General features: G+C 62.4%; 2 protein-coding genes across 4 annotated transcripts in view; both read right to left on the bottom strand.

Annotated features, from left to right (window-relative positions):
• Positions 1–539: 539 nt before the first annotated feature.
• Positions 540–3430, bottom strand: NUDT16L1 (nudix hydrolase 16 like 1). The gene is made up of 3 exons (XM_086854343.1): positions 3143–3430; positions 2465–2725; positions 540–1547 (listed from the first exon to the last, which is right to left on the bottom strand). Exons 1-3 carry the CDS (start codon positions 3365–3367, stop codon positions 1101–1103), a joined length of 933 nt encoding a protein of 310 aa, XP_086710469.1. The 5' UTR covers positions 3368–3430; the 3' UTR covers positions 540–1100.
• MGRN1 (mahogunin ring finger 1) overlaps positions 540–9671 on the bottom strand; it is a 52822-nt gene continuing 43690 nt past the window's right edge. For 2 of the 3 annotated variants that reach the window (XM_086854340.1, XM_086854339.1), the window contains 6 exons: positions 7997–8220; positions 6892–7015; positions 6370–6415; positions 5670–5777; positions 5088–5132; positions 4353–4596 (listed from right to left, as the gene is read on the bottom strand). In XM_086854340.1, coding sequence (XP_086710466.1) covers positions 5092–5132; positions 5670–5777; positions 6370–6415; positions 6892–7015; positions 7997–8220 — 543 coding nt within the window. In that variant the 3' untranslated portion in view covers positions 4353–4596; positions 5088–5091. Of the gene's footprint in view, positions 1548–4352; positions 4597–5087; positions 5133–5669; positions 5778–6369; positions 6416–6891; positions 7016–7996; positions 8221–9671 lie in introns of those variants that run through there. The other variant, XM_086854338.1, reaches the window with a different exon arrangement.

The following is a 9671-nucleotide window of genomic DNA, read 5'->3' as shown; positions in this document are numbered from 1 at the left end:
GTTGTCTGTCCCTGCAGAGAATCTGCCTCTGACCAGCTGCTTGTTCTCTGCCCCATGGCAGGGTGACCACAGACCCTTCTCTGAGGGGCTGGGGGGATCCTGGGGGAGCTGCTCCTGCTCCAGGCCAGGGCTGAGCTTGGAGCAGGTAGAGGGGGGACAGGACAGGGAACGGGAAGCAGCTCTTCCAGGGCTGAGCCTGCCCTTCCAACATTCCTGCAGGATGGGTGGATTTTCCTAAGGCTCTGCTGAAATGGATGGGGCCATGTGCTGCTGCAGCGCTGGGCTCTTCACTGGCTGTCCCCACTTCAGCCACTTCAAGGCCCCTCCTGCACCTGGGACAAACTGCTCCCAGCCTGGAGCCTGGGGAAGCACAAGCCATTCTGGAGCAACCCAAACTCTAAGGAGCTGTAGTGGTGCAGCACCTGAGTCAGCCCACACCTCTCCTGCCACCCATGGCTCCAGCCCTTCACCTCTGGCCTCTGTGCTCCCCAACCCTGCACCTGCCCAGCTCTGGGTGCCCTCAAGAACAATCCCGAGTGTTAAACTTTCAGCAAAGCCATTTATTCCACTTTCCTTCTCCCACAGATCTCCAGATAGGGACCCACATGAGCATCCCCAACACCCCAGAGGGAATTCATGGCACAGCTGCCCCATTGTGCCAACACCCCGCGTGGGAGCCCGGCCACTATCATGGGCAGAGGTGCTTAACTGAAAGCCCAGGCCTCAGCTGTGCCCAAAGCCAACACAGCGACATCTAAGTCAAGACGGGGCATTTAAAAAATTTGATGTTTTGTTCCTTACAAACAAAAGGGGGACCTGACAGCAGCAGTGTGTCCCTGAAATCAAAGCGCAATTCTAAGGCTCTGGCGCCCTCACATAAGCACATGAACTCTCTGCAGGGGCTGTGCAGGTTGATCTGGGAAGCTCGCTAAGAGTTTAATGGCCATAAAAATAAAATTGCTTTTCCCTGCTTTAGACAAACCCAACCCCTCCCGGCTGGGCAGTGGGATCTCGTGGGCAGCCACTGCAGCCAGCCACGGGTCGGAAAGTTAGAAGTCTCTCAGCTCACCCACTTTTAATTGAGCGCCAACACGGCGGCATCACTCCATCACCTCGGCCACCGCCTGCTCCGCCACAGCATCAGCGCCCAGCCCCACTGACTGCTCCAGCGCCTCGGCCCCCGCCAGCTGCTCCGCCAGGGCCTGGCCCTCCAGCCCCACCAGCTGCTGCTCGGCCCCCGCGTGCACCATGCCCGGGTGCTCTGCCCTCTCTCCCAGCTCGTTGCCCGCTTTAGCCAGCTCGTTGCCCGCCTTGTGGGCAGCCAGGTGTCCTGCTGCCCCTCCGGCGTGGTCGATGGCCGCCTTCTTCGGCCTCTGTGTGGCAGCCACCGCCTCAGCCAGCTTCTCCTCCGGCACCATGTTCAGGATCTTCAGGGCAAACAGGAGCTGGAACTTGGCGGTTCCTACGAAGGAGTTGGCCAGGAAGTTGGGCAGCCCGCCCATGCGATCCTTCTGGGTGTAGAGGGGGACACGGACCATGCCCATCACCTGCAACAGCACGGGCACATCTCAGCAGGGGCCACGGCAGCACCATCCCCCCCCACCCCACACCCCCTCTGCCCCACACCCTCACCCAGTGCCCGCCAGCCCTTGGCCCAGGCTCACCCTGCCCCAGTGCCAGGTCCTGTTCCTCCCTCCCACACCAGCCCTGGCCCTTGCCTGCCCTCAGTCCCACCAAGCCCCTACACTGCCTTCCCAAATGCTCCCAGGCCCCTGCTCTCCCTGCCCAGCCCTGGCTCTGCTCCCCCTTCTGCCCCTTTGGAGGGATCCCGCTGCCCCCAGGCCACTATGGGGAGTCCCACTTTCCCCTCCAGCCCTGCCCTGCGTGGGGACACCACGGCTGACCCATGAGTCCCCCTCAACCAGGCTGCAACCCAGACCCCGCTGCCTCTGCTCACATGGCTGCCGACACCCACCGAGCGCCCCGGGGGCGCGCGGGGAGGCCCTGGCTCTTGCGTTCTGCCCGGGCCATCAGCCAGACTTGGCTGCCCGGGAGCAGGAAGGTGCCTCCCGCACGGGAGGAACTCGGCTCACAGCGACATCACCACACCGAGGTCACGATCCAGTCCGGGGCACTCAGCCCAGGGCAGGGGGAGATCCCCCCCAGCTGCAAACGGCCCTCGCCCACATCCTGAGGCCAAGCGGTAACACGGGGCTCATCCCTGCGTGGGTGGACACCGGGAAAAGCTGGAGCTCAAGCTTGCTATGCTCTGGAGCCTGTGGCACGACTCCGGCCACAGTTCCTAACGCCGATGCCACGGGCGGTGCGAGCACCTGCCGCCGGCAGCTCTACCTGCGGTGCATTCCCCGGCCGGGCTGGCCAGGGCAGCCCGGCAGACCCAGGAGGGAAGCGGTGCCTTCCCTGGGCTAACTGAGAGCTCGCACACCCCTCCCGGGTGTCCCACCTCCATCCCGTGGTCTCGGGAATGCACCGCGCTGATCTCGATGGTGTGCAGCTCCTCCAGGGTGAGCTGCCTGGCGTAGAAGTGTGCCACCACGCGATGTGGCCCCTCTGTCAGGTGCGAGCACAGATAGTCAGCTTCCGTCAGGCGCACACAGCCTAAACCCAAGCCCAGCACCCGATTCAGACCGTCCTCCAGGGACCAGTAACGGCGATCCACGAACCCCCCGGGAAAGCCCAGCAGTCCGTCAAATCGCATCTGCATCTGCAATAGAGGCGCAGGGTGTTAATGGGGCACGGCGCGGCCCCCGACGGGGGGCGAGGGGGCGTCACGGAGGCCTCCGGAGGAGCCGGAGGAGCGCGGGAGGCGTCGCGGCCGCTCCGTCGCGGCCCTAGCAGCTCCGGCGCATCCAGGACCATTCACCGACAGCGGCCCGGCCGCCAGGGCTCTCCGCCCCGGCCGGACGAGCCCGCGGGTCCGGGGGCTCCCCACTGGGCTCGGGCCCGGCCTGATCCTACCGCCCTGCACGGGAACTACCGCGGAGCCACCGCCCCTCAGCCCGCCGCCCCCGGAGCCCGCGGCCCGACCCAGCCCAGTCCGCCCCGACCCGGCCCGAGGGCCCGCCCGCCACCGCCGCCCTGATCCCAACCCCGGCCCGGCGCGGCCTCGCCCGCCCCTCACCAGCACGGCGTAGCGCAGCGGGATGCGGCCGAACAGCATGCCCGGGTTGGGCGCGTACAGCATTGCGTGGCACGAGTGGCTCCAGCCCGGACCGAGCCGCATCGCCTCGTACCGCGTGAGCGGTTTCAGCTCGGGCACGCCGGGCACGCCGAGCGTGGGCAGAGGCGGCAGCGCGCCCATGGCGGGCAGCGGGCCCATGGCCGCCATCGTCCCCACGGCCGCCATCGCCTCGCGCCACCGCCGCCCGCTCCGCGCATGCGCCGCGCCCACGGCGCCGCGGGGGCGGGACCGACGGCTGTCTCAGCCAATGGGAGCGCGCCGCGCGCCACAGGGCCAATGGGCTCCCGGCGAGGCCCGCCAATCCCCGCGCGAGCCAGAGGCGGGGCAGCCGGCGGGCGGTCAATGAGGGGCGGGCGTGCTGCGCGCGCCGCTCGCCTTATTAGGGCAGCGGCGCGCGCGGGGGCCGGCGGCACGCGCGGCCAATCGCAGCGAAGCGCGGGGGAAAGGAGGGGCGCCGAAGAGCACGCCGGGAAGGAGGCGGGGCGGGAACGTGAGACCCCGCCCACTACGCACAGGCCACGCCCCCTCGCACAATCCCCGCCCCATCATTTTGGCCCCGCCTCCTGCGCATTAGCCCGGTACGGGCACTCAGCCCCTGGCCCCGCCCCTCGACCCTGGCCCCGCCCCCTCACCACAAGGTCCCCCCCCCGTCCCGCCCTCCCCCCCGCCCAGCCCGAGCCCCCCGCCCCTCCCCGCCCCCCCCCGGCTCCCCCGGCGCACACGGACTCGCGTGGCTGCTCCACGGGTTTATTACTACAAACATAGACGGGGAGGTGGGGGGGATGTGCCCCGGGACCCCCCGCTGAAGCAGAACAAGGCACACGGCGTGGGCAGCGCCGGGCTCTGCGGGACCGAGGGGCGCGGGGGTCACCCCGACCGGGCTGGGACGGGGCTGATCCCCGCGTCCCCCCCTGCCTCGGGGTGGGCCGGGGGTGGCCCCCGCAATCCCCCGCTCCCGCGAAGCCCTGTGCCCCGGCAAGGCAGGGAGGGCCACAGCTATGTACAGGGGCAGTGACAGCAAAGGGCTGTGCTCGGTAAGTACAAAATATACATCGGTAGTGTCCTTCATCTGCCGACTCGAACCCCAAACCCCCCGCCCCGGCCCCACAGACACCTCCCACGTAAAAACACGACACCAGCCCCTACCCACCGCCAGGAAACATGCACAGGCTGTGCCGAAACCGCGTCGGTGCGAGACCCCGCGCTGCGTCCCCGGGGGAGCCGGCCGGGCTCCGGGCTCCGGGCTCCGGCGGCACGGGCAGGGGCAGGGGCCGGCCCCGCTCACGAGAGGCTCTGCTCGTCCTCCAGGTGCAGACGGGTCTGCTCGAAGAGAAGGGGCTGCGTGGGGCTGCCGGTGCCGCGGACGGGGAGCGTCTTGCTGAAGTCGGACGAGCCTGGGTGAGGAGATGGAGTTCAGCCTCAGTAATGGGAGCCCTGAGGCAAAGAGCCGTGGCTGGGTGCTCAGCCGTCCCTCCTGCCCTGGACTGACCACGGGAGATGGGGCTGGAGCCAACCACTCATCCCCTCAGATGCAGACTCAGTGTCAGGCGTGGGACACAGGACACTGAGGGGGAACACTGTCAGCCTGGGAGAAGCCAGCAGGGGCCAGGATGTTGGTGGTGTCCAGGAGGCAGCAGAGCCCACGCTCAGCAGAAACCAGTGGGGAAGGGTTTCTGCTGCCCTGCCTGGTGTCCTGGCACTCAGGGGTAGCAGGGATGCTGTGCCAGAAATGGGAAGGGAGTGAGGACAGAGCCAGCAGTGCAGCCTGGCTGGTTTGCTGCCCCGATGGCCAGGACCAGCCCCATCCCCACTCTCTGCCAGCATTCCCAGGAGGGCCCTGCTGCCCCACACAACAGGGATGCGTAAGAAGAACAAGACGACGTACCAGCTTACTCCTCTATACCAACAGAGCAGGAATCAGGACCCAGTGCTGCCCAAGACAGGAGGGAGGAAGGCAGACAGAGAGGGAAGGAGACATTAGAGAGGTAACTCAGAACAGACTGCGACTCTACGGAAGAAAACAGGCTGCAATGACAACAGTCAGAGGTGAGGACAGCAGTGTCCCATGGGCGTGGCACAGGGGGACCCTCCCCACCGTGACAACACTGCCCCAGTCCCCTGGCCCAGGTGGTTCCCCTCCCTCACCCAAAAGCAGGAGCACATTTGGGAGCACACAGAAGGCCTTTGTCATACAGAACTGTGCCAAGGAGTGACTGAGGCCCAAAGAGAAGAAAGGAGGGGAAGGACAGAGACACAAGGGTGAGGGAGCAGGAGAGAGAAGGGGGACCAAGCTACCTCTGAATAAGCCCCCCTTGCCCAGCGCTCACTCTGCCCACTGGGAGGAAGTGGAGCCCGTGCAGCAGGCAGGAGTGTTCCAGTCCCATCCTAGGGCTGTGGGACACTGCTCCCCACACCCCCAGCCCTGGAGCCACGGAGGCAGCTCCGGCCCCAACGGCACGGCCGTTACCTGGCAGGAAGACGTCGACCGGGGGGTCACTCTCGGACCGCGTCAGGCTCCGGCTCTCGCCGCAGCCGCCGTCCTGCAGCACATCTTCAACCGAGGGCGGGCGGCTACCTGGAACCAGCCCAGAGTGCGGCCCCTCAGCCCCCAGCATGGACCAGGGGCAGTCACGGCCAGGGTGAGTTGAGGTCTTCCACGTGAGGAAGCTCCCCAGGCCCCACCAGCCCCACTGATGTCCCAGGAGTTGGATTGGCCCGGGTCACAGTGCCACCTCTTCACGTGCAGCCTCGTGGCCCAAAACGTGCCCACCATTCCTCTCTCACCTTATGCCCTCTGGGTGCTGACTGAGCACCAGAGAGCCATCCCAGAGACCCATTCTGTGTGCCCAGTACTGTGGATGTGCTCTCACCAGGACCCCAGTAGCATCCTCACTGGTGCAAGGAGAGCTCATGGCATAGAAAACTCTACTTGAGTAAAGCTCAGAGTAAGGTGAGATGCTCGGCAAATAAACCAAGGAGACCCATAGATTTTGCTCCCTCACCTCCAAGAAAAGACCCCAGCACCTTTCCCTGGCGAAGATCAGAGCCTCAGAGATGGACTTAGGGGGCTGGATGTTTCTGAGCTCATTTGTTCCTTCCCCAGTTGTCCCCATCCCACCACAACAGCACTGAACACTGAGCCGAGGTCTGGCTGCCCCCACACCTACCCTGCTGCATGGATGAGGCCTCCTCCATCTCTTCACCTGCCACACTCTGTAAGGAGAGAGAGCACAGGTTACTTCTGCAGCTGGAGGCCTTTGCTGTGCCATTCTCCTGCTCTGGTTTTCTCCAGGAAGCTGTGCTCAGGGCCAGGCCTTGTTCAAGGCAGGAACAGGGGGCTATTCCAGTGCTGTAGCACCACAGGCTGGGATGGAGGGGTCTTACCAGCAATGGGCACTGGAAGCTCCTAAGGCCCAGCTCCCACCCCTGCCCCAAACACTGCTGGGCTTGCCCAGGATGCTGGGGAAGGTCAGCTCTGCCATGGCTCCAGCTGAGTGGTTTTCCACTCCCAAAGAGGTGTCAGGTACACAGGGATTGACTACATCCTTCCCCATGGAGCCCTAGGGGTAAATAAAGCAGCCAAGACTCTTGGCTCTGGGCACTGGCCCTTCAGGAGGCACTTCCCATGTCCCAGAAGCCCCCCCAGAAGAGCTCTGGCTCAGAAGCCCCGCAGCAAAGCACACACTTACCTCTGGAGAGCTCGTCTCCCTCAGGACCAGCTCACCCCCACTCAGCACCGCCTGAGAGTCCGAGTCCTCGGAGAGCTTCTCCTCATCCTCCTCATGGATTGGGGATGAGGGAGACCGTAGTGTGCTGCAGCAAGAGAAACTCCATTTGCAGGGAGCTGCCAGCACCCTGGGGCCTGGAGGACTTGTGGGCAGCACAAGCCAACTCTCATGAGCTCAGACTGGGGAGCTGAATTTGCCAGGGCCTCCAGTATTGGCCAAATGGAGAACAGCAGCAGCAGGGTGGGACAGAGCCAAGTGGTGCCAAACTTCAGCACAGCAACAAGAGGCCCAGATCCCACGCTGCTCCTCACACTTTCAGGTCTCCCTTCCCAGCTGAAAATCTGGGCTGGAGTACAGTGAGGAGTGCCAGGAACAAACCCAGTCTGATCTGATCTGAACAGGCCCCTATCCTCACCTAAACCCTCCATCACAGGGCCAACAGAGGAGCCTTCAGACAGGAACTACAGGATCTCAATTCAGCACTCTGTGCTCTGAAATCCAGGTCACTCCTCTCCCCATTCCTTTGCTCTTGAGGAGTTCCATGGAAAGCTGAAATCCAGTAAGGTTTGGACATGAAATGTAAATTCTAGTGCATTGGGAAGGAGACATTTCCACCTGAAGTCTTCACTGTGGGGGTGGGGAAGGCCCTGGCACAGGGTGCCCAGAGAATCTGCCTGCCCCTGGATCCCTGGAAGTGTCCAAGGCCAGGTTGGACAGGGCTTGGAGCAGCCTGGGACAGTGGACGGTGTCTGTCAGTGAGGGGTTGCAATGAGATGAGTTTTATGGCCCTTTCCAACACAAACCATTCTGTGATTCTCTGATGAAATTCTCCTTGTTAAAAATCCTCTTTCTCTGGGTGACAAAACCAGCCCTTAGGAGACACAAGCTGTAACCTCAGGTTGAACACAGGGACAATGTCCCTGGCACAAGTAGCTGTTGGCCTCCTAAAATTCTGAGTTAGCTCTGCTAGCAGTGATGGGACCAGCCAGGTCTGTCCTGACTCCCAGTGTGTGTGGCCACCAAGCCTCAGGGCTTGCATGAGGAGTGGGCCCCGTGCTCTGCTGACCTGTCTGGAGACTTGCTGCACTTGCCCTTTTGGTGGCCACCCTCCAGGGCTCTGTCCATGGCCACGAGCGGGCGGCTGGTGGGAGGCATCCCGTCCACCACCCCGGAGTAGCTGATCTCGTCGTACAGAGGGGCCGAGGGGATGGAGGGCGACACCGAGCGAAGGCCGTTCAGCGCTTCCAGCAGCGAGATGGGCTCGTAGCCTGGGGGGATGTTGTCAGAGCTCTGCGGGTGAGAAACAGGGGGGATGTTAGGAAAATGTCACCAGGCTGGAAGACCCCTGCCCCACAGGCAGCTCAAACCCACAGCCACCTCTCCAGAACTCCTTGGCTCCTTCCCTGGCAATAGCCACACATTCCCCTCAGGGCTGCAATGCTGGTGATGCTCCAGGTAAGTTCCCAGAGCAGTGCTGGAGAGATTTGGCATTGCCCTGATGTGCTTTCAAGAGCTGGGCAAGGGGAGTGAGAAAGCAGGCTCCTAAAAAGCTGCTATAAAATACATTTGGATTTTTTCCCCGGAAAGCTCTTCCAGTGGTTCAGAGACCCTTCCAGCTCAATGAACATCCCACTTGTGCTCCCAGCCATGGAACATGCAGCTGTTTCACAGCACCACCAGTGTCACCAAGGCAGAGCTGAAGGAGAGGAGCATGTGTGCACCAGCTGAGAGATGGGTCTTGAGGCCTACCCCAATTCCACTTCTCCCATGTCCTCTCAGCTGCTAACAATGGCTCCATGCACAGTCACCTCTGCTAAAAGGCAGGAAAGGGATCACAGAACCACTGACCTCGTAAGGAGGAAGGAAAACCACACCAATTCCCATTCCCTCTGTAAATCACATAGCTGCCAGTCAAAGGGACCCTTGCAAAGCCATTAAATCAACACTGGTTTAACTCCAAAAGTCCTCCTGACCATAAGGACCCTGTGGGCACATGAGGTTTATGCTGCAGCCCAGGAGGCCACAGGTAGCTCAAGCCCAGCCTGGTGCAAATCAAGAGGTGACAGTCCCACAGTTCAGGCTGCATTAAATTGAGCTGTTTCAGCCCTGTGTCCTCAAAGAGGTGGTTCTAAATTGTACAGAGGATGGCATGGTGCTGCTAAGCCTGGCCATGAACTTCCACAACTTCTGTGTGCCCCATGTCCCAGTCACACCTACAGATGAACCTGCCCAGCAGCCTGTTCCAACACAGCCACTAATCTGGTGTGAGCTGAGTGCTGAACTGACTCACCTGTAGTCACAGGAGGAGTTAGGTCTGATGGGGAGGAAAAAATGAGTGGCACCTGGGGTCAGTCACCAACTCACATCCCAGTATTGGTCCTGTGAGGTTATGAGGTTTGAAGATAAACAGCTCAGCTAAACAAGGAATGGGTTCCCAGCTGCTGCCAGCTGTAGGTGGTGGGGCCAAAAGCCATCTCCAAAAAGCTTTTCATCAACAGACAGCTCAGCTGTACTGTTCTGAGTACAGAAAAGTCAGGAAGACAAACCCCCTTGGATCCCTCTTTGAGACTTTTTCTCCTGGCTGTGCAGAGCAGGCCCTGAGGGTTCAAAGGCTGCTCACTGCTGTGCTGGAAGCTCAGGTTGCACAGCACAGCTCAGAGGCTGGAGGAGAATTTCCCAGGAGATGGCTACAACACCCTCACTGCGACACCGCTCCCTTCTGGGACACTCACACCACACCA

This window comes from Cyanistes caeruleus, chromosome 17 (genome assembly GCF_971803275.1).
Source record: "Cyanistes caeruleus chromosome 17, bCyaCae1.hap1.1, whole genome shotgun sequence".
NCBI classification, from domain to species: domain Eukaryota; kingdom Metazoa; phylum Chordata; class Aves; order Passeriformes; family Paridae; genus Cyanistes; species Cyanistes caeruleus.
This window is presented reverse-complemented; position numbering and strand designations above follow the sequence as displayed.